This window comes from Micropterus salmoides, unplaced genomic scaffold (assembly GCF_014851395.1).
Source record: "Micropterus salmoides isolate LMB-PRFRI ecotype aquatic unplaced genomic scaffold, ASM1485139v1 Ms_hic_scaffold_6, whole genome shotgun sequence".
NCBI classification, from domain to species: domain Eukaryota; kingdom Metazoa; phylum Chordata; class Actinopteri; order Centrarchiformes; family Centrarchidae; genus Micropterus; species Micropterus salmoides.
This window is the reverse complement of record NW_024044348.1, coordinates 8215241-8239649: the sequence shown is the minus strand read 5'-3', so window position 1 is coordinate 8239649 and position 24409 is coordinate 8215241. Positions and strand designations below refer to the sequence as shown.

Below are 24409 nucleotides of genomic sequence, written 5' to 3'. Positions count from 1 at the left end.
GTTGGCACTGAAGGAAGTAAAGAAGGAAAAAGATCTAGCATTAATTATTGACAGGTTTTTAAGTCGCATTATGATACATTTCTGTACATTTCTTTAAATGTTTGACAATGTTGAAGAAGGTTCAAAAAACAGAAGTGGATAGTGGAACAAAGTACACCACAATTAAGAGTCTGGTTGGAGCTATACCTTCTAGTAGAAGTATTCTATTAATTACTGAGTAGGGAACAACTAGCAAACTTTATGCTTGGTTAGGGCACTTGCAAAGAAGTTGTGGGAGAATGTGAACGTCCCATACATTACATTTATTCATTTAACTGAAGCTTTTCTCCAAAGCGACTTACAATTGCTATACATGTCATAGGTCGCACAACTCTGGAGCAACTAGGGGTTAATTGTCTTGCTCAGGGACACATTGGTGGATGTGTCACAATGGGGAATTGAACCCAGGTCTCTCACACCAAAGGCATGTGTCTTATCCACTGTAACATCACCACACATACAGCCTCCTGCACATTGGCTTTTTGCTGGCAGATGAAAAAGAAAGTTGAGTAGTTAAGACCATGTGAACTGGAGGAGACGCATGTCTGTCTATACCCTTACCAGGCCAACAGTAGAGTTAGTAGTGGCAAGACTACAACAAGCAGGGTATTGCTGATTCCAAACTATGGCGGAAAGGGGGGCCCAACCCAACAATAAGGGAAAACTATGTTATGATAGCATTATGTGTTATACTATGTGATTCGTAAAATCAGCCATAGTTGATTGAACTCACAATACTGCATAAAACATAACTATTCTTAACATGTGTTCATTGTGTCATTAAGTAATTAATGGGGGGAACATGCACACGATTCATTTCAATAAAGTCTGCATGAGATGCATTCTGAATGCATGCAAAGTTGTAAAACATTTGCAGACTGACATTACCAAACAGTTAGCACAGAACCAGTAAAGATCCTGTTTATAATCTGCATTCAAAAAAATTTACATTTGAATTTGAATAAACAGAACACCAGCTGTTACTCATTCCATCCCCTCTATTACTGCTGCTGTTGTTTCTGTTGGATGTCTATGCAAAGTAATTCATGATAATTTGAGATATTCTATTTGTGTGTTGAATCAAATATATGAACAATGAAAGCTGCATGTAAAGTTCGATAAGGGGATGCATAATGGAGACCCCGCCACCCCAAGTAAATACTAAATACATAAATGTTTGTGTTATGTGATCTGTGATTCTGCCTCATGTTGTGATTGGTTAATTTCACATAATGATCTTGTCAATCCAACAATTCATTCCTTAATCTTACTGCTTCATCATATCACTGAAGCAACATTTATCTCAGGTTTGTTGTGGTCTGGTGTAAAGCCTCTTTGACTTTGAGATCAGCTCTCCCCTGTGCAGCATTTAAATCCTCTCTAGAACACAGACATACACAGTTACATAACAGTGAATGCCCGTGTAATTTGGACACCCTCAGCCTTCATGACCTGAACACCTGGAATATTGACGTTGGCAGCAAACACAACAGAAAAATAGGAAAGTTTCTCTCAAGCAAAGGTTGTGGATTAAGTGAAAAGTTCCCTCCAGAGAAAGCACTTCTCTTCAGTACAATTCATAGTGCAGAGGGGCTTTAATTATATATTATAGACAGTATAGAAACATAATGTACTCTTCTTCCCACATTCAATAATATGTTTGATAATTCAATATTTGAGTTACCGCCTGTATAAGACATGAAATAGAAATAGGCAACATAGAAAGTGAGAACAGAACAACTGTCAAGTCAAGCATGTCTGTTTGATACACTGTGCTCTAGCATTAATGAGACTTAAGCCTTTTAAAGAGGATACAATTAGCACATCCAGCACACAAGTGACTGAGTTATGTAACAGAAAAGGGGCTTCCCAGGAAAAGTCAAGGTGTCACCACCATCTGCCTGGCGACTGGTGCAGGAGATTACTAAATTGAATACCAAACTTCAGGGTTCAGATAAATTTCTCATTGGACAAAATACCAAAAACATATTAGTAAGCAATGTTAGATGGTTTGGTACCAGACAAAAGAAATGTTTTAGAGGATGAGGGATGTCTTTTTCAATGTAAGCTGGTGATTTTATGCTATTACCATTAAAGAGATACAAGATCCACTCACACACAAGATCTCTCACAAGGCTAATGCAAAAGGGTCAAAGGGCTGTGTTTGAAGACCAATGGAAAAAAATCTGAGGAACATACTAATAGTTCACCAACAGGTTTACTACAACTGTAAAAATGACATTTAACCTCACTGTTATTATTCCTGGGCACAATAGACACATCTATTATTCATAATCATTCATACATCAACATTGATGCATCATTCAGCTTTTAGGGAAATGTGCACAGGAGCTGTTGATTATTGTGATGCCACGTCTTCCATGACAATGTTTAAATGACTCATCTTTTAAACCACATCACCACGTGCTACTAATAATACTTACCAGTTGTTTCGTAGGTGGCTTGGGCTTGAGATTGTATTTGTGGAAAGCTACTACACAGCGATCGGCATCAGTGACAAAATTAACAAAATCATAGCTCATGCATTAGTAAATCCAGTCAAAATTATTCTATCCCTTCAAAAAGGGCTCTTCCGTCCTTAAGAATCTCTGAAGCACTTCTTCCTCAGCATTTGATGTATATCCACAATCACAGATGCCTGTGCATTCAGCTGCTTGGAGGTGCGTCAAGGTAAACTGACTAACCTGGAGGTCTGACAGGAGTCTCCCAGACATGAAGGGTGGAGTCAACCTGCTAAGATTAGCAAGGGAGTGAAAATCCTTGTTGCTGCCTTTTGTTGTCTTAGTGTTATTTAATTACTTCTCCTTCCAGAGGGAATGATTTACATTACTTTGCATGTCCAAAAAGATCAAGTCTCAGAAAGTCCTGTATGACTAAAAATAAGCGTTGAGAGTTATAAATTCTTTGACTGTGTCCTACTTTACTGAAAACACAAATCATGAGTTTTAGATTAGAGCAGTTCATTAAATTAGATCTGAAAAAATATTGAAAAAAACTAAACAATACATATTCATCAGGGCAATTTTAAGCATCCACATGCTGTACTTGCACAACAGAAATATAGATACTTAGTAAGAGCTGCAAAGTGCATGGCTTGCAGAGCTTTTATTTTTTACAGCCCTTTCCTGAAATTTTAAAACACCTTGGCAAAACACAATCACTAGGGATGTTGTCAGTGGCTATAGACCATAGCTAATTTCTAACACAGAGTGGCATCATAAGGCTGTACACTACTCGTAGGCTCCACTGACAAATCTTGTACATTTTAGTGACATTTAAGGTGAAAAAATGGAAACTTTCACATGGCTTTCTAGTTATGTCCTCAAAAGCTTCTTGCAAACTAATTCATTTTTTTGTAATGTTAAATGGGTTGCACTTACATGTATTTGCATGCTTCATTTATATGTGAAGCAGACAAATTCAAGAGTCAGGTTCTCAACTAATTTTGACAATGCCTTGCTGCTGTGTAATCGACACATTTTTGAGTATTTAATCAGACATAAATTATGGCTTATATTTTGGGTAATATTTCTTATTTTCCACTGATTTTAATAGAGATTTTGGTTTCAGTTCTCTTCCTCAGCTTAAACCAACATTGATAGCTTGCGATGACTTGGCAATTTGAAAGAAGTCAAATAAAACGCAAATCAAGGCAAATTTAAACTTTTCATACATTTTCTGTATTCCAGTAATATGACCCTATTTTTCTTGTGCCTGTCTACCAGAAGAAGATCTTGTTACTTTTTCCAAAACATTCAGCAAAAACTTAAAGCAGCAACAACAACATTAACTTAAGCCTTGATTTGAGGTATTTGCAGAGATGCAGCTGAGAGTGCAGCTTAGTCACTGAGTGGCCTCAGTGCGATTATACTCTTCCTGGAAGCTAATGACCACGGCGGCTTTTACTTTCAAAGAGTGACATGGCCATTGTAGATGCAGTTGTGATGGTGTTGCCATGGCTCCATTTATTCTTTATTGCTATGTTGGGGTGACTGACTTTGTATGTGGACAAGATGATTACCAAGGTGTGATGTCATTAGAGCCATTTTAACATTTTGACAGTCTTCATATTGGTCTCTTATTATAGGTCAGTCATAATACTGTGTAGTCATTTATGATGAATATATAAGTATAAATTAATGAATTAAAAATGATAAATTCTTATCCACAGTATAATTTAGTCATTAAAATGGGGCTTGACCATGTTACAGTCCCTTGAAGTGGGAATGAAAGAATTGCTTGGTCAGAATCAAAAGGAGAACTGAATTCCAGCTGTCTGATTGCAGAGTGATTATCTTGTACAAGATCATATAGTTACTTTAGGAAATAGGAAATATGAATTATATCCTGCAGTTTGCAGAGTCACTGGGTGTAGGTGTGTTGAGTAGGTAACACTTTATATCCGTGAAGTGAGTGTGAAGATTCCCATTACTGAGCTGCTCTCAGAGATAGGACAGGGACAAAAGAGACAATCTAAGAGCACATGGCAAAGCATTCGTCCATGCAGGTCCACACCTGGCTCCACCTTTTCTGCCCTCAGCACCAAGCCGACCTCATGCTGCAACACCTGACAACATACACCACACTTAGACAGCAGGTGTCTATAATTAACTAATCTGTTCTGAGCCATCCTAATCCAGTACACATACATACTGAGATGGATCAGACACAGTCAGAGAACAAGTCTACAGCAGTAATATCTTATAACACATTTCCACAAATCATAAAACAAAGGTGCATCCTGATGGAGGATCGCTGTGTGGCAAAAAAATCTTGATCAGATCTTGATCTGTGATTCAGGGTGTAATATTGTCTATGTGAACCTTTCCCTCATGCTCGATTGTAGCACAGATCTCTCCACTACAAAGTCCCAAACACCCCAAAAACGGAGCCCAACCACTCAGAAAAAGTAGTAAAAGGTTATGGGACAAGTCAAAATTATAACTAAATATATCAGTAAATAATAACATTGGTTGAGTAGTTAAAATGGAGTGTAAAAACAAAGAAAAAAAAGTATATTTTTTCTTTAACCTCCGATCATTTTGTTAAAAAAAGCAAAAGCTAATACATAGCTAATATAGTATTTTACATTATAAGGATGTATTCTGTTATATTTTCTAATTGTCTGATAACTTTTTACCACACTTTGAAGGTTCTGGGGCTCCATACATTAATACCCAAGAAGACTGATTGGTCTTTGGACTTTTTTGATTGATGGGTTATAAATAGATCTGATTGATTATTGAGAAGTGGAACTGCCGTCACTATGACCAGTGATTCCAGGCACCAGGTTAACACACACACACACACACACACACACATACACACACATAAGCATAACATCAGTGACCTGTTACTGTTGATTAAATTTTTTTAACAGAAAAAAAGACAAAATAATTGCCTGTGCTGTCAGGAATCCTGAGATATTTAATATAAATATTATGAGTAAAGCTGTTTTGTTGTTGTATACCACAACTCAAACCTCTCCCCATGACCTAATATTAACATCCACAGGATAAGCATGAGCAACATGCAACTTGCATGTCTTACTGGTTTTGTGTTTGGTCACACCTGTCCAGTTTTGACTGGTTTGAAAGATGTTATTTGACATAGTCCTACATACTTTCATTACATTCATGTGTAAAAACATTTTGGCCCTACAGTAAGTACCAATTTGGCGATGCCAAGTACTCTCCTTTTATTGAATCTCTCAGAGGTTTTGGTGACTAAAATGCTCATTTCCGGGTATATTGTAGACTGTTAAGCAAAATCCAAATTTTCAGTCACAGTATTATTAATAGTCTATATGTGACGCAAGTTTCTCTTTGCTAGAACTCTCCTGTTTTTCAAATTGCGTCACTATTTTTTGATTTTCCCGCTTTGCATTGTTTGCCACAGTCATGAATGTTATATTGTGAAGTTTTCAAGGAAAGACAGGACAACTACCAGAACTACACAGATGACTGAATGAAAATTGTGCATAGCATAAGCAATACCAGAGTCATCAAAAACCTACAGGGGAAAACAGGTTTGATGTAAAGGGGGAAACTGTTTCATGCACTCTGACAGAGACTGTAGAAAACGTCTCTGTCAGAGAAGTAAATATCCACATTGTCCAAAATCTATTTCTGCTGCTGATGAGGGAAGTGTAAAACACCAATCAAAAATACATATTACCTATATTGGGGGCCAAACCACTTGAAGGGGAAAAAACAATTACCAACTAATGTACTACATAAAAAAACTACAGAATCAGAATGAAAACAGCTTAAACAGTCCAATTCAGCAGTAATTTGAACATCAGTATTAATTCAGTATTGCCATAGCTATTGGCTTCAGCTGAATAAATGAATGAATGTAAACAATAAAGAAGATCCATTTTTACAGCCCTTATCAATAAAATCTTTAAAAATGTTCTGCCCCTTTCATCTATCTTTACCTGGAGTTATGAGCCAGCCAACATGCCCAGGGGGCATAGCAATCAGATCACGATTTCTGTTACTAAGCAACACATTTATGCCTCACTGTTTCCCAAACATATTAAAATAGTTATTGTTGTGTTAATTTGTATACAATATATCTTAACTGTGTAATCATACCATCCAAAGAACTATTTTCCATTCTACCTGACAGGTGTTTACACCTTCTACATACTGTAAATACAAGTTAAAAAGAATACAACTCCCAGCATGCTCTAACTCCTCTTACCTAACACAGACATGTGGTTGCTGTGGATGTGGAAAGTCCACTAACTGCACAGGGATTTAGTCTAAGTATACCACAACGCAGGGGTCATTCAGTAAAATAGTGATAATTGAATGGGCTAGAAATAATGAGGCTTTTCTGATGGTTCCATGTGCCAAACTGTCAAACTTTTGACTTTTGAGGGTTTTCATGCTTAAGTTAAATATTGCATGCTTCACTACAGGTTTATATATATATGGTATATCTCCATCTGCTGTAGAGGAAAAAACACCCCTTTCGAAACTAGATGAATATTATCTCTGGAAATAAACCATTAATTCAGACAATTGTGAAAGTTGCTATTTATGTTTGGCTTTAATAATAATTTTCATGAATCTTCTGTAATGTATAGCCAAATACCAGATTTAATTTTTCTTTCCAGGAAAACTCAAGAACATTTTGAACAGCCAGGCATAGCAAACCTTCCTTTTGCCCCTGAACACAGCAGAATAGTCACAACACGTCTAAATGGCTGGTTACAATCTTCATCATATCTGATAAACTGATTCTCACGTAAACACCGGTACAAGTTTAAACATATAGCATTGACTAAACAATACCAAACTTTGTTGTAATGACATGCCAGTCAAATGTTAGAGAGCATTTACATGAGCAGGGAACCACTTGAACAGTTAATGCAATGGTGCATAAAACAATGATGGTGATGTTTAGCCTGTGCCAAATTGGAATGAACTAGAGTTTCAACAAAGGCTAAAATTTGTGTGAATGAGGATTTCCAGCAGGGCAAAATTAATGAAGACTCACTAAGTCTGTGTCCGGTGTATCTGGTGTCCAAGGAAGAGCAAGGAGTGTTTGCATGACTTTCCTTCTACACTCAACAGATATAAGCCTCACTAAAGGAAAAAGAAATACATGCTGCAATAATGAATGGATGAGCAAGTCTGGGTTAGAGGTAAACAGCAGCTACTAAATAGAAAATTTCCACTAAATACCAATAAACAATTTTTGGCTAAATGTGCATGGCTTTTGGGGAAAAAATATCCAACGGAGTTTTTAGTAGTCAATTTAGATATTAGTTATATAGCCCAATGTCAAAAATCACAATTTGCCTCAAGGGGCTTTACAATCTGTACAGCATACAACACCCTCTGTCCTTAGACCCTTGATTCAAATGAGGAAAAACTCCCCCACAAAAACCCTTTTAACAAGGAATAAATAATGCGCTTTGTCAAAGCGTCAGTATTTGTCGCCCTGGGATGAGAATGGGCTGTTCAGATTGTAAATGAAAATGTAAATAAGAATATAAATAGCAAGGTTATAAAGTCTTTCAACAAAGATATAACTGCACTTGCAAAAATGCAACACATTTGAAGCACATACTGGAGTAGGCTATGTTCAGTGAGTGTTGTCAAGAGCTAATAGCAACCCTGTTTTGCATCATAGAGGCATGATGCACAACTGATGATCCTGTTTCAATGATGATTTTAATTACTGTCTGGTAAGAGCAGGATTTCATCTGGATCTGAGCCAGAGCTCAGCACCAGCTCTTGATTGCGAGAGTTAACTGCTCTTACTTAAGTGCAAGATGTACAATTAAACCATTTCAGATAGTTAATCACCTCTTGACTTGCTCTGCTATCATGCCCTCAACTTGAGAATGAAGTTGAAAAGGAAATCCTGTTTCTACTTATTTCAAGTCTTCTTTTCCTTTCTTACGCAGAGTAAGGCAAATGAAAGCTAATTATGTAGCTAGGATGACATGCTTGTTTGCTGTCTTACCAGAAGTTAGGTGAGAACACTGATATCAATTTCATCTCAGTGCATTCAAAAGCTTGTTCCAGAAAGTGTTTAGCCTGTAGTGGGAACCAGCTACCATTGACTCAAAAAAGAAAAATACATCTAACAGTTCCAAAACCTTGTTTACATGTTGTGTCTCATTAGCTTGCATGCTAGCCACCAATACATCCAACTTTTTCCCTATATGTTTTTTTAAGAGCTCTGAAAGTTTGGAAAGATGGCAACTTCACAATGAGGACATGACTTATGAGGTGCTGCACACTGATGCACAAGTGTGGTCTGTTTAATTAGACCATGCATGTATGCATTTCATAATATTTTTTCTGAATATATGTAATATAATATAATGTCCAATGAGGAATATTACTCACTTATTTTCAGTTAACAAAATCATATGAAAATAATCAATGTTAAGTGACATCCTATGCATCTTTAATGGATGTCCATTCAATTTTTGTTTGTTTGTTTGTTTGTTTTCTGGTTATTTGAGGACTTAAAAAAGTAAAATGTCATGGTAGGAAAAACATTTTTTATTTTGTTCTTTAGAGATTCAGATTCTCTAAGTATAATTTAATCCTTCTGTTAGAGTGCACCTTATGGTATGCCACAAATTGAAATGTGCAAAATGCATTGTTTTATTACTACGTTAAAAGAAGATGTGATTATGTCTGTAGTCATATTCCCTAACAAGAAGCATAAAATGGAAGAAACTGTCTGATGTGCAACCCATCTACTTAATTTTACTCAGGATTTAGCCCTTCGGGCTATTCTTTTGAACTTCATCCTCTTGCAGCCTTGTCTTGAGTTGGGGAGTGGGGTGGGAATGAAACTCTCAGAATGCCGTATCTCTGATGATGCACATGTGGCCCAAGGCCAGCAGTTTTGCATAGCTTTAAGAAACTGTCACTTTAATAAGTTGACTTGTTCTTATCCTGAGATATAAGTCATTCATCTTTAAATCCACCAACACTCTATGTGTTGCTAGCATTCTGGGTGGATGAGGTCCAACACAGCTCATTTTAAGACTTTGTGCACTAATGATTTTCACTGGTAGACAATTTGCAATTATTGTTGACCTGCAATTGGCCATTCACTTAGGAATAGGAGTAGGAATACAGCCAAACATTAACATCAACCATTACATTCAGGTATGCTTAAAATTGGGTCACAGCACTAACACCATTTTAACAATTCCTCCCTAATAGCTTTATCTTATACATTATGTCTAACCTAGTAGCCTTCAGTACACCATCAACATGCTGAATGACACTAGGAGCTTGGGTCACTTTGAGGGAAGTCCTGTGTGTTGTAGGCAGAATTGTTCTCCTTTACATTTTAAATGACTTGTAATTACTTGTTTGCCAGTTACATGCATGCTGAAATCTTCTTGAAAGGAAATGGTAGTTTTATCTACTTCTAGCATCCTTAAATGAAAAGTGCTCACCTGTGGAAGTCTTGTCTTTGAATTTGTGGGCTTTCCTGATTGGTGTAAATGTTCATTTCCTTCAAGTATGTTTAGAATTAAAGCAGAGAAATCATACAGGTGTGCACCGGGTTCCTCCTCCTCTTCTACTCTAAGCTATAGGAATCCTTCCAGCTCCCCCTTGCAACCTAAACAAACACCCTGCACATGCACAGTGTGCACAATGATGCACAGACAGAGGGTTGGGGATTTCAGATGAGAGGTCAGTACCTCCTTTCAGGTGAGGGTGGGGTGTTCTCCAGTTAAAGGGTAATAGATTAGCAGACTTTCAACCCATTTTTAGCATCATTACATCATACAGTAAGATGAAGACCTCCGCTAGTGCAAAACATTAAGGCTCAAGTCCATTATTCCATTAAAAAGGATAAAGTATAAAAGGTGTTGAATGCTTTTGCATTTACAATGCATTACTTACATTTGCATGTTTACTTGTGTGGTTCTTTCTATGATTTTTGGATGTGCAGTAGAGTCACTAAAGTGTTGACAGTCTAATGCATTTTCTAGTCTTGACTGCTGTATTTGCTCTGTCTTTTTGTTTATAGTGGAAATACAATCATTAGTTGCTATTTCCAGGTAATTTAGTTTTCAAGTTGCACACCGACTACTGAGCTGCTCATTGTTTAATTGGCCAGGCTTAAAAGGTGTCCTGCACAAAGCTGCAGAAAGCACACCGGGTGTCTGCGTCTCACGAGTAAGAGCTAAGTTTAGCAAATCCTCTAAGTGTGTTTCTCAATGACAGCACATGTTGGACAGTCTGCAGAGAAACTCACGAATGCATAACCTCACATGCAAACACGCCACAGATACACAGGTACTGTGTATATTTACAGTATGTGGTGTGCTGCGATGCACATGCACACATGCACAGATGCATAGGTTGGAAATGAGATATTTTCTCTCATTGCATTTTAAATAATAGGGTGTTTGCATGTTGGAGCTTTTTGGCAGGCAAAATCTGCACATATTTAACTTGGAATCTGAAACTGTGGATGCAAACTGAATAATAAATGTCTTAATATTAACATAGCAGAATATAAACATATGCATACTTGCACACATACTGTATGTGCCTTGGTGTGCAGATAACGACTTATCCTTCTTGGAAAATGTTTATCTCCAGGATAGTTAGAGGTCAGAGGCCTGGAGCTGGCAGATATTCAAAGTAACAGCAATATTAACTTAATTTTCAAATATAAGTTACAAGTACTGTAACATAGACGGACACTCAGCAAAATCAGGACATAAGCTCTGAAAATAAAGCACAAATAAAACATCAGAGAATACATAACAAAATAAAAGCAGTAAAAATCTGACGGCTGATGGTTGATGGTGAACTCATTTTTGATTTTAAGCCCAGATTTAGTGACAGAAGAACAAAGAACCTAAAGATAATCAGTAAATTGAAGAAAACATATAGATTTATTTCAACTTGATTTTAAAATTTTCTAGCTGGGTGAGTGCTGCACTGAGATACTGAGCATCAACGACTCAAAATGGCAGCTGGAGGATTTCTTTATTTTTTTATGTTGAAAAATCATGAGTATGTGGGTGTGTTTCTTAACCACTTTGAGTTGTTTAAAGTGGAGGTAGCCCAAATACAAAACAATAACATGCACACATAAGAGAATGCCAGGAAAACAATTCTCACCTTATATGATATTAACACAGAAAGCAGGTACAATATTATCGCAGCAAATGTTGTGTTCTCACTGTCCACTCCATCTTCACTGTTTCCACCAACTGAGATTTACAAAACAGGAAATAAATGACAATTGAAGAGATTAATTTGCTGAAAACCATCTTTACATGAGATATTGAGGGGAAAAAATCTACTTCGCATTGTTCTCTATCCAGTCTCTAAAGTTGGCTATTCGTGTCTGAACTGTGTAAGTCTGTTGGTAGCAGTTCTTTTCATCATAGCTGAAACTCTCTAAACCAAGAAGCTGCCAGGCTGTGCTGGAGGCTCCCTCAGTCTCCTCGTGACCCGACAAGACACCACTTGTGGATGAAAACACAGCTGGCACGATTGTGATGCCTGGAGCAACACTGGGACAAGGGCTTTGAGGACTGGACAGCTTCCTAATGACACATAGTGTATTGTCACTGATCACTGAGGAATGTGCTCGTCCCTGAGCAAATTGTCCTTCGCATTGAGCTACATCACCCAACTCAACAAGTTTCGTCTGGCTCAAGGGAGCATAGTGGCTCAGGTGCCTGTGATCGTTTGGTAAAATCCACCTTGCAGTGTAAGCCTCCTGTGCTGTCACCTCTCCTCCTTGCAATTTGGGTAGACACACTGGCAACACACGCTCACTGATCTTGGCCTTGTCTTTTAGCTTGAGCACAGCCAAATTGGAGTCTGGTGCAGAATAAAAATTTGGATGGACTAAAATGTCTGAAACCTGTTGGGGCAGAAAGAGAGAAAGAATGAACTGGAAGTTAGAATACATGAGAAAGCCTGATTCCACAAAGAATGTGCCAAGTTTTGTTGTTTTTGGAATATATGTCAAGATCAGATAATATGCATCAAGATGCGCAAATATTTCAAATCTAAATTAAATATAGTTGTATCTAGGTAAAGCTTTAAGTGCACATCTAAATGCCAAATGATTTCTTCCTGTACCGTTTACAAACAAAAATGGATCCAGAAGATTATATCTATTTAATGAAGATTCTTTGCTTAATACATTATCACTGCATCTGCTGTTTGATAGATTATGCAGTCATGGGAAACTGTTGAGCGTAACCTGAAAATAAAAAGATCCATTGTAAGGCCATAAGAAACATGGTTTTGGTCATTTGCAGGTCAAAAGATGTTTAAGCTTAAAATTGGGATAAAGGTGGTTGAAAAGTGTTTTAGATAGTTTTACAATCTATGTTTACCACTATTTTAATGATTTCAACTGGCAGTTAGGACGTTAGAAGTTGAAAAATAGTAATTAGATTTTTGGTTTGACACAAAACCTATATGCAACTTTTTTTTTAAAAATGTCTTTTTATCTGCAAACAATGCCTAGATATCAAATGTAGAATACATGCTTGAGGGAAATTATAACTCTATTATATGTTGTATTATAAATTATACTCATCTAATTAAAGCAAAAATGTAAAACATCTGGTGAATTTTCACCAAAACTAGTTTTTTTCTCACTAGTAAGCTGTGTTTTACCCTGAGGTGACTCTTCAGCTGATCCTTGGATGTCTGGTATTGCATGCCTATGGCAACCTTCACATGTGCTTGGTGAAGGGTCTGCTGCTTGTCCTTGTCTACCACACACTGAGCTGCCACCAGGATGCTACGCTGGGTGAGCAGAACCCCACTGCAGGCAAGGTACCAGAATGTAGACTCCTCTGAGGCCCCCTGCTGGATAGACATGGATTTTCCACTGAGCCTGTGGGTGCTGGCAGTGCGATTAGGAGGTGAGCGGATATAGATGGCTGCGTGCCACGGCCACTGAGTGTCTGTGAGGTTGTGTAGACTGAAAGTGTCGAATTTGCCACAAACTGAGGGATGAAAACAGTCAGACAGGAGAAAGAGTGAAAATGTAATTTCATAACAAACTGGCAGTTACACTAGGTGTTACACTATTGGTTAAAACGTACCTGTGTCAAAATACTTTTGCCCTTTTCATTTTACAAGGAAAAGGTTCTGACACACCTAAAGGCCGCGCACAGACATATGTGTTACTAGTTCATATGGCTAATCAGACTTCTTCTCTGGTTGATGTTAGGGGAAACTGCTGGAGTTCACCAAACTTCATAAACCAATGTGAATTACAGGTGCAACAAAACTAATAGGGAGTCAGAGAGATGTCAATCATACACAATCTGAGACTATTCATGCAAAATAACTGAAAACACCTGCACAGGAGGATAGTAGTGGTGTAGGGCATTTAATGGAATGACCTTTTATAAAATTCACTTATTCGTTTTCTTGCAGAAAATTAGATGAGAAGGTTACCTTTGGATAGAGTAAGGCAAGCTATTTCCTTCGGTTTCCAGTCTGTATGTTAAGCTAAGCTAGCGGGCTGCCATGCAGATGTGAGAGGGTATCAATCTTTTTATTTAATTCTCTACAAGAAAGAGAATAACTGCATGTCCCAAAATGTCAAACTATTTCTTTAAAGTGAGCCTATGTACCTGTTGCAGTCACTGGGAATTACGGGATGCTGGTTAATGTTTAAAATGGGTAAAGTTAGCACAAGCAGAGAAGAGTCATTTAACAATTCACTGCCTACTTAATAGGTTTCTTCATTAAACACAACTGAATTAAGATATTTAAACTACCATTTTGAGGTCAAGACTTAACTTTTACATTAATAAAATCAGCAATGTAATGTTACCTTACAGAGGTAAGGTATCTTCCTAAAGTTTGCTAACATTAGCCAACGATGTGTTTTATTGCTTATGAAGTAAACAAATTAATTTGTTAGAGGATCAATAATTTTTATTTTTCTTTGAATATAATAGTAATAATAATCAGGTTTCACTTCACAATCTGGATCTATACTGCTTTTGCTCTCACCTGGTGAGCAAGAAACACGGCGCCCACTCCACCTGCCCGTCTTCAGGCAGGTACGTCGGGAACTTCCTGTGTGGCGGTAGAGCAGAGAGGCACACTTATACTCAATATTCGTGTAGACTGGATGAAAGCCGTGAGGATGCTTGAGGAAGGTGGTGTCGTCTTTTTTTGACTGTTTATCCAATGCAAGTGGAGTAAAACGAGCTGACAGCAAATCATGCATGTTGTACCTGGAAGAGAGGTAGAATCTTTCGTCTGGATTGTTTTTCCAAGGTCAATAATTAACTTCTACTTAAAAGTGTACAGTAACTAACAATGTTTGGTATTTTTAAAATTGTAATTTAACAGTTATATAAGCCTATAATAGTTGTTGAGATAGTAAAGTCTGGACCAAAGTGGTGGGCCAAACAAATTGAGAGATCAACATTGCTATTCCCAAACCTGGCTAAAGATTCTACACATAGTGGTTTTAAGTTCACTAAATATGTAAATACACAGTACACCATGTCTTAGTGGTTACCTTGATATCAGATGTGGCTTCACAACACTTTGTCGCACAAGTTCAGAGACTTTGGGCTCTCGACATGCTGTAGGGCAATATCAAGCAGAATCACTTTCTGAGCCTCTATTGCGAAAACAATTAAATTTCAGTAACATTAATTACTGTGAGCAGAAGGGTAAGTTATTTGAAGTAAATAGCAACAATTATGTGTAAAATCTACAGGACGAACATATTCATTATAAAGAAAAATTCCAAACCATTACTGATGCATCTTTATAAAATTACCCAATTTACTATACATTCATCATATTGCTCCAATGGCATAAAATTACTTTTTTCACATGTCAGGATATGTACATTTCTGGGTAAATTGGGGTGTCAGATAAACAAATCCTCAAATAGTAATGCAGGGGGAAAACAGGATACTTTGTGTTCCCAACTCCAGTGTTATTTTAAAAACAGCTACCTCTGACACACTTGGGAATCCTGCTACTCCAGGATCCATTAGAGAGGCAGGTACTCTGGTGGTTTCCACTCAGAATGTAGGAGTTTTTACAGAAAAACTCAATGGTCTCTGCATCTCCAGTTGTGTTAGGAGCAGGTCTGTGGTAGCCGTTGAGCAATTTTGGTGGAGGTGAACACCGGACTTTGCTTGTTTGGCCTGTATGGGTGTGTGTTTGAGAAAGATAAGGAACAACCTTCCCCAATAAAGCATTATGTGACTTTTATACTGAACAAAACATTACAAATTAAGACCTGCTCAAAAGGTACCTCTTACACATGTGGGAACTGTGCCACTCCACGTGCCATTAGGCAGACAGATCCTCTGCTGGGAGCCAATCATTGTGGAAGGTGCATGGCACCGGTAGTATACAGATACAAGCTCCTCCTTTGGGCCATATACAAGCAGCAAATATCCATTCGCCAGTTTCTCTGGGAGTGCACACATTGGTTTCTTGATGGTTGCAGCTGTGGAGAAATCTGCTTGTGATACAGTAAAAGACAAACATTCACTCATTCAACAGCTTATGCAAAATTGAATAAAGACACACAAGTAGTGTGAATTGACATAAATGGTACAAAACTGAAGATAGATTGAGTTTAAAAGTCCTCTCATTCTGCAGTTGTTGAGATATGTGGCTGTTCAAAAGCACGCCTGTGGTATGTAAAAAAAAATTTTTTTCTTTGAAGGAACAACATTAGGTGAGTTACCTCTTGCTGCATAATTCTGGCAATCCCTAATGAGATTGGAAAGTTATGAGAGTTTTATCAGTTTTCTTTGTGAGACCTAACTTCATTTTTATAATTACTTTATTCCATTTCTGTATGTGTTTGGGGAGGTAATCAGTCTAGTTTTGACAGATTGTGGGGAGCTGCTGTACCAGTAGGTGGCAACATTGCCAAACCAGCCCCTTTTTTCTACTCTATCTAGTGGGCTGCTCTCCTGGCCAGCTTAGCATTGTATGTGCCAAAGCCTCCTGTGAAAGCTAATTATCTCAAATGCATTCACAATAATTAATTATATGCTAAAATAACACAAATCTTCTTTGATATATTAAAGTAAGCTTTACAGAAATATTGCTAAGGGGGGGCTACCTATCCCAGCTGTACCACTATGATATGTTCAGGTTAGCAAGCAAGAGTTAATGTCCAGGAGGGAAAAGACTGAATAAATGGGATGCAAGTTAGATGTATGATTTACTATAAAAGGGGGCAAATGAGTATGATTAATCTGTGCCACTGACTGTCATCCATTATCGACCTCTATAGGAGGCTACACACAAACTCCTCCTCTCTCTCTCTCTCTCTCTCTCTCTCTCTCTCTGTCTCTCTCTCTCGCGCGCGCGCACTCACACACACACACACACACACACACACACACACATACACACACGCACGCACACTCAACAGAATAAATAAAAAATTACAGAAGCACATATGGTGCATGCAAACAAAGAAAGGTGCAGCATGCATGCAGGGATAGCAGAGTATCAGCTGTGTTGTGTATTCATGATAAAGATTAAAAAAGAAAACCAAGACCTGAACAGAATATATCAATAAGAATATCTCAGACTGATACTTTATTAATCTTTTTATGTGGATTCCTTAGAGGAAGCTACCTTATACAATGCATCAGCTGAGGGTGTGAACAAAAGGAACACCATAAATTATAATGCAATATAGTTCAACATTATCGACACTAGCACAGCAAAAACATAACTTTTTAAAATAAATACTTAAATATTTATTTTGAGGTAACCGTATTAGATTGATTAGATTTATTGATTAGATTGCATTATACTGTATACTGATTAATTGTATTATTTTGTCTATCCTGTATCCATACTGGATGTATGTAAGGTGTAAGAAACTTTCGCATTAATAAAAATAATTGTACCAGCCTGAACTCTCCTGAAAAGTAAGAACAAAGCCATCAAAGTTGTTGTAGCCGTCTGAGGTGAACAGGATGTGCAAGAGGTTCCCTGAGCTTTTTACTGGAGGAGGCAGCTGATCCCCACAAAACCGGCCAATTACTGGAGAGCTCAAATCGTTGCCGTCACGCACCTCAACATAATCATAACGACAGTTATGGTCAGATTCCAGACTAAGCAGTGAAAACCTGCAGCATAAACAGAGAGAAGTTATGATTAACTGATTTTTCAATCTAATTCAAAAGCCTTAACATCAGTCTTTAGGTGCAGAACAGTCCAATTATATGGGCTCATGCAGGGCTGCCTATCCACTCTACTTTCACCTCAACATTAGCTGAGTTGTGCAAGTTGTGCTGAATAATTTCACTATTTTTGCATCTGAGAGAGAAAGAGTGATATTGAGTTGGTCTTCTATGTGGCCAGTTGCACATTTAGGAAAAGTAGTATCCAGCACTAAAAACAAATCCAAAAACATATCCTTTAGCTTGACCCCTTTCAAAACACACAATCCCGCAATTACTGCATGAACTGAATCATAAATTATATGCCATGGAGAAGTTTTTTTTCTTTTTTTTAATTGCAGCAGTATCTGTATAAGCTTTGGTAAACATTGCCCTGACTTTAGCCTAATATACACAGAGAGTAACATTTCTAGATTACTTTTCTCACGATTTATCACTTTGAGTCACTTTGATAACATTATCAGTTGAGGTGCCTTTGGAAAATAAGACTGACCATTTTTTCTGCTTCAGACATTGACAACTTTTCCATGTTGATTCCATGCATATGAAAGCTTTGAAAAAAGTGACTTACCTCAGCTCAATTCTGCTGTTCCTCTCCACTTGCACTCGCCATTCACATCGGGCATTTGTTGGGTAACTCTCCAGGGCTATATGACCCTGAGCCCGTTTGATGACGCCTCCACATGCTACCCACAAGAGAATTGTGATTAATGTCTACTTCTAATGATTAAATGCAGTGAACATTTTTTACTGTTGCAATCAGGACCAGTAATGTGACATGCTGTGAAAGTGGGTGGATAATTTCCTAAAAATCACAAGATGATAGCATCCAACCAGCCACCTCAATAACCATGATTCTAAACATCATGCTTGTGTCCATGCTGTGTGTTCTCAGAGAACTAAAAAAGCAAAACAAGATATTGAAAATTCAACAAATTGATTTTGGACAGTCCTTGCTACTAAAGGGGACCAGCACAAAGCTTGATTTAGGGTTTCAGTTGGTATTTAATGGTTAAAGGTTTTAGGCTTTTAGAATACACAAATCCTTTTCTACACACTGCCCCCTTAGCAAAACATGATTAAAATCATGCTGCCTATTTAATTGAAATGTTTGACCTATACAGATTTTAAACAAGTTGTGTACAACAACAGAAGACGCCAAACTGACAGTACATGACAGAATGGCATCCAAGTGACAATTTCCCCTGGGCCATAAAGAACATAATGAGAGTGTCCAACAAAGGTTAAAATCAAGGGCAACTGGACTTGGTTGAAGATACTGGAAGACGTTTCGTCCCTCATCGAAAAGGACTTCTTCAGTTCTGACTGACTGGCAGGAAACTCAGCTATTTAACCTCAGCGGGGTTGTTGGCACAACACAACATCCCTGTGTTTTTTAAACCCAAGAACACACTAAGACAGATACTGGTACACCCCAAAGACCGCACACCCAAACACAAGAAAAGCAATTTAGTGTATGCGGTCCAATGCAGTGAGGAATGCACAGACCTGTATATTGGGGAGACTAAACAACCACTACACAAACGCATGGCTCAACACAGAAGGGCCAACTCCTCAGGTCCAGACTCTGCAGTCTACTTACATCTGAAGGACAGAGGACACTCGTTTGAGGACCACCAGGTGCACATTTTAGACAGAGAAGATGGATGGTTTGAAAGAGGTGTCAAGGAAGCATCTACACCCGGGCCGAGAAGCCGTCATTCAACCGAGGAGGGGGTCTACGCCACCACTTATCCCCCACTTACAATGCTGTCCTTTCATCACTTCCCAGGAAACTCAACAAACGTAACCTATTGGCCTCAGGTGAAGATACCAACGATGGTCGTTCAGTCTTGGCCACAGGTAGTCTTAACGACTGTAATGACTGTCGTCACAGCAACAAGGAACACTAATGAACCAGCGGTATCGATGACCCGGGCCAACGACCCCACTGAGGTTAAATAGCTGAGTTTCCCTGCCAGTCAGTAAGAACTGAAGAAGTCCTTTGGATGAGGGACGAAACGTCTTCCAGTATCTTCAACTAAGTCCAGTTGCCATTGATTTTAACCTTCGTTGGATAACTATGACCTGGATGACTGAGAATCTTCATAGACATAATGAGAGTGAATAACAGGAGTGACAAGCAGTAAACTTGTTTTCTTTCCTATATTAACAGTATAATGTTGCTGCGGGCAAAATTACTTGGGTGTGGTAGCTGCTATAGCACAATAGTAATATTTATGTTTTCAAAAGAAAAAAGTTGACTTTAGTTTTAGCTTAGCTGAAATCAAACTCAAAAAAAGTTTTGTTGCCACAAAGTGTCCTTAAGGTGTATTACAAATAATAATAGTCATAGATACTAAACAGGTTTATTTGTAGGTGATGGATTATGTTTCCTTAACATATAGTAAACTTGTATACCTATAATAAAAAACATTCTGTTTACAAATTATGGCATGACTCAGTTATCAGTGGTTGTGATTAACTGAGGTCCTCACATATGACTATAGATAATTTCATTCAGATCAATTTCAGATAGCACTATACTGGCAAATGTAATCTAAAAATAAAATCTCACAGACAAAAATAAACCATTTGACCAAAGATCTGTATATATAGTATATAAGAACACATCAGCACTTACAGCTGCTCAGTTATTTCTTACTGGGTACTTCTGCACTATGCAATCCATGTTTTCTCATGTAGGCAATGTGATTCAGAATATTCAGCTAGAGACATGGCAAGATAAGCCCTCACAGCAAGACTGCATTACAGCAATCTGACTCACTTTTACAGTCCCCTCCACTCCAGCCTTGGCGGCACTCTGTACAATACTTTCCATTGACGAAGAAGTCGTCATTGGCTCTCCATGTTCCGTTGTGGCAGGTTTTACAGTTCTCAAACAGACTGCAGCCTGGAAAGGACAAAAGCAGAAGGAAGTTGAAAGTAACTTAAAATAATATTCCCAAACATTTAAGTCAATTTGCAACTCTTAGTCACTGACTAATACAATATAACACCATAAAGATCAAATTCAAACGTTGATCCAAACCCTCTGGTAGGTTTTTCCTAGGAAAAAAACATCTAATAAACAAGTATTTTATGTTTCTGCAAGCAGCAGCTGCTTGTTTCAGAAATACAGAAAAATAATTTGGTAGGTAGCATGAGCAGCAATTGCAGATAATTACAGGAAAAAGAAAATCTCTAAGCAACAATGAGAGTGTACCTGGGTGAATGATACAGGGATCACACTGATCCAGAGCATTGCGGCAGCAGGGAACAGTGTAGCCTACCCTCGACCCTTTTGAGGGACAGCGACATTGGATCAGGTGGTACTCGCAACAAGGACGACACATGACGCTCCACTCAGAGCTCGGGCAGTTGTCCCCTGACATAGGTGTGGAACCAAAACAAAGGAGATGGGCATCAAATTTAATATGCACTTACTGAAACCTCTGGCTTCTGGTACTTTTATGTCTCTATGATGGTAGACAAGATAACATGTTAAACATCACAGCAGAGGAGTTACACATATATTTTTTATCCATCAAAGATTGTGCAACTAATTAATCCCCAGGGCAGAAAAACAAATCTGTCCTATTAGCATAGTTTCCTGTTATCTGATGATGCAGCTCAGACTTTCTTACACAACACGTACAACATTTCATAATGACTGGACAAACTGCTGAGGTGTCAAATCTGTCTTGGCAGGGGATTTTGTGCCACATGATGCTATCAAGCTCAAGCTGGAATGTATACTGCTTGTGAACCAAATTGCACACGTTAAGCTGCCATAGTATACCTTGTGAGCTTTGACCCAAAATGATGCACCATGTTGAGCAGCTGGGGATGTAGAGACAGGTATACTGTAATTATGTCCCAAAAACCCCGCAGACTGCTTATCCAAAACTCCATTTTGAATACTAGACATGCTAATGAAATTATGTACTGTATAATTTTATTGTTCTCTCAAACACAAAACATATAACAGTGCAGTAAAAAGTAGATGAAGGCTACATGAGGGCCAGTTGTCATCATCACAGGTTTAATTCTCCATATCAAAAGTTACAGATTTCTGCGCTTAATGAAATGTAAAAGCCTTCCAGGTATTGAATCCTCACTAAAATGTCCAATATCTACATGCATGGCAAAGGAAAAGGCTACAAGATACACCAAGAGAGGTTATTTGTTAGTGTCATTTCAGTGAGGCACATAAGAGTCTGTAGCATGAATTGAGACCTAGCAACAGTCTTAGTAGCACAAGTGACTCATCGTCATGAAATAATTCCACAGTTAGTCATCAATTATATAAACGGTTAAAAGTTAGGAATGTTTTCACAAAGAAGAGGCCATGTAATATAAAGATTCTCCAATATTATGTACAGTGAGAATAACATTTATTCCCAACTGTAATAAATGCCTTTTACTTACCACGTGGCCAAGTTGTTACACAAAAACAGAGATTTAGGAGGAGGTAGTAGAGTTTGGGGTCCAGCAGAGTGGGCAAAGCCACTTTCCTTATGAGGAAAGTGAGCATGTTGGCTGCCAAGCTCAGAGCAATAAACTTCCAAAGAAGTTCCACGAAAGAAGCACTAGGCCTATCTCAGTGTTATCTACAGATCTTCCTCTTCAAAAACATGACGTAGCTATGGATGATGAATCTTCCATCTCAGCATAATGGAGAGGGATCCTTAACCCATTCCTTCTGCAATCTTTTCATTTGTGAAAACTCATATTTGCTTAGCTCAAATCCGTGCTACTGTAGGTCTGCAAGTAATTCCCATTTCTCTGCCCTCGTTATGAGTCCAGAATGAGTGCTGCACACTGAAAAGTAACAGGGGGAAAATACTTGTTGGCAAAGGAAGTGGAAAGTGCATTTGAGGGAAATAAAGACATGCTAATGAGGAAAACAGTGAAGAGTGAAAGTCCAGAGAAAAGAAATTCCATGTATTAGTTTACTGAGAGAGGTTTCAAGGAAAGGAAATGAATCTCTCAGAAGCTGCGATTTAGATATTCAAAATCATTGTTCTTTCCCCAAATACTTCAAAAGTCATGTGAAAATATACATCTGCAGGTGCATTAAGCCAAATATGTTTACTGATGCTTCATACCAGCTGTCATACCAGACATGACAATTCCACAACTTCTTGGAAAATACATAACAGATGTCCTCTCTATGAAATATTTATGATGTCAGTCTTCATAGATTTGCAAGGAGCATTGAGGCTGACAATACTGTTATAGCCCATTTCATGACCATGGTTTCCATTACCTAAGCCTTTACTTTACAGACAGATTAAGACTGATAATAGTACAGGACTTCAATTGTTGTCTTTTACTTTCTGTGCTATCTGATATTATCATTATCTGATATTTTTCAGATTTTTTCTTCTGGGTTCGAGATTTGTTATTTCCTGTTTTATTTTGAAAGTATCCTTCCTCATGTGTCTTTGTTTACATTACTTACTGTCTTTGTGTATTTTCCCACCTGTTTGATTGTCTGCCCTACCGTAATGAGTTTCACCTGTGTTTCAGCCGGGGGCGAGTTAAAAAAGTGAGTTCAATCTCAAAACATTTTGCACTGGTTTGCAACATTTTTGGATTGAACATCAGGTTTCCTTGCAACGTTGTACGACGTCCTGCAACGGACTTCAAGGTAGGTTTTCTTCTGTTTGGTGGGCGTGTCTCAGGTGTTACCCAATCAGCTGCCACAAGTTTTTAAACACAACGGTGTTAAAAAGGCAGGAAAATGCAGTGCGCTTGCGTACACAACAGTTCCGTTGAAAAAAACGTTTTGCTACGTTTTGTCAGCGCTGAACTCAACCCAGTTCTTTACACTTGCTTCCTGTCTGCCAGAGAATTGATTTGAAAGTACTGCTGTTGGTTTATAAAGCACTAAATGGTTTAGGGCCAAAATACATTTCTGATCTTCTGCTATGTTATGAACCATCCAGACCTCTCAGGTCATCTGGGACAGGTCTGCTTTCTGTCCCCAGAGTCAAAACTAGAAGCAGCGTTCAGTTTTTATGCTCCATTTATCTGGAACAAACTCCCAATAAACTGCAAGTCTGCTGAAACTGTCAGTTATTTTATATCAAGACTGAAGACTTTACTTTTTACCACTGCCTTTAATGAAATTAAATTTAAAGTTGCAGATTCATAACTTTCAATGCACTGTAACTTTAACTGTCTTGTTTTCCTTTTATTTGTTTTTAGATTTTCAGTGAACACTATTTAAAAAGCTTAGAGTGCTCTTTTGATTGTACTTAGAGTGTGTTTAGATTGGTTTGCTTTTTTGGACTGCTCTACCTTACTTCTTGGACTGTTTTGGATTCTGATTCATGCCCCTTTCGTAGTGCTGCTTTTTGGGCCTGGTTTGACCCTGGACTGCCACAACTTTTGTTGTAAGCCAGTGTACTTTTTGATTTATTAAAAGACCGAACTGTGTCTGTTTTGCTTGGTGTCTGCTTTCTCCAGATCCTCGTTGACATTTTATGAGATGCATCCTTAACAGGGAGGTTATTGGTGATGCTGTATCTTTAGTTTTTTTGTTGATATGCTCCAGGCTTTGAGCAGAAACCAAAGTGGTTATTAGCAAAGAATATTCTAGATTCACTCTTTTGGTTTGGTATCCACCAATTCTTGTAAGGAAAAAAATAGTAGCTT

The 24409-nt window shown here is 38.1% G+C and overlaps 1 protein-coding gene across 1 annotated transcript; it reads right to left on the bottom strand.

Moving 5' to 3' along the window:
* Positions 1–11539: 11539 nt before the first annotated feature.
* LOC119889690 (inactive serine protease PAMR1-like) lies at positions 11540–22542 on the bottom strand. The gene is made up of 11 exons (XM_038700476.1): positions 22175–22542; positions 20970–21131; positions 20532–20657; positions 18315–18429; positions 17478–17689; positions 15841–16038; positions 15536–15730; positions 15088–15154; positions 14571–14797; positions 13215–13549; positions 11540–12447 (listed from the first exon to the last, which is right to left on the bottom strand). The coding sequence occupies exons 1-11, from the start codon at positions 22278–22280 to the stop codon at positions 11875–11877; spliced, it is 2316 nt and encodes a 771-aa protein (XP_038556404.1). The 5' UTR covers positions 22281–22542; the 3' UTR covers positions 11540–11874.
* Positions 22543–24409: the final 1867 nt, after the last annotated feature.

Excerpts from the sequence above, each read along its gene's own strand:
- LOC119889690 (XM_038700476.1), bottom strand. The coding sequence starts at position 22,280 with ATGCTCACTTTCCTCATAAGGAAAGTGGCTTTGCCCACTCTGCTGGAC. Across the intron at positions 21,132-22,174 it reads TGTAACAACTTGGCCACGTG|GGGACAACTGCCCGAGCTCT; the intron begins GTAAGTAAAAGG and ends CACCTATGTCAG. Across the intron at positions 14,798-15,087 it reads AAGCCACATCTGATATCAAG|GTACAACATGCATGATTTGC; the intron begins GTAACCACTAAG and ends CCTCTCTTCCAG.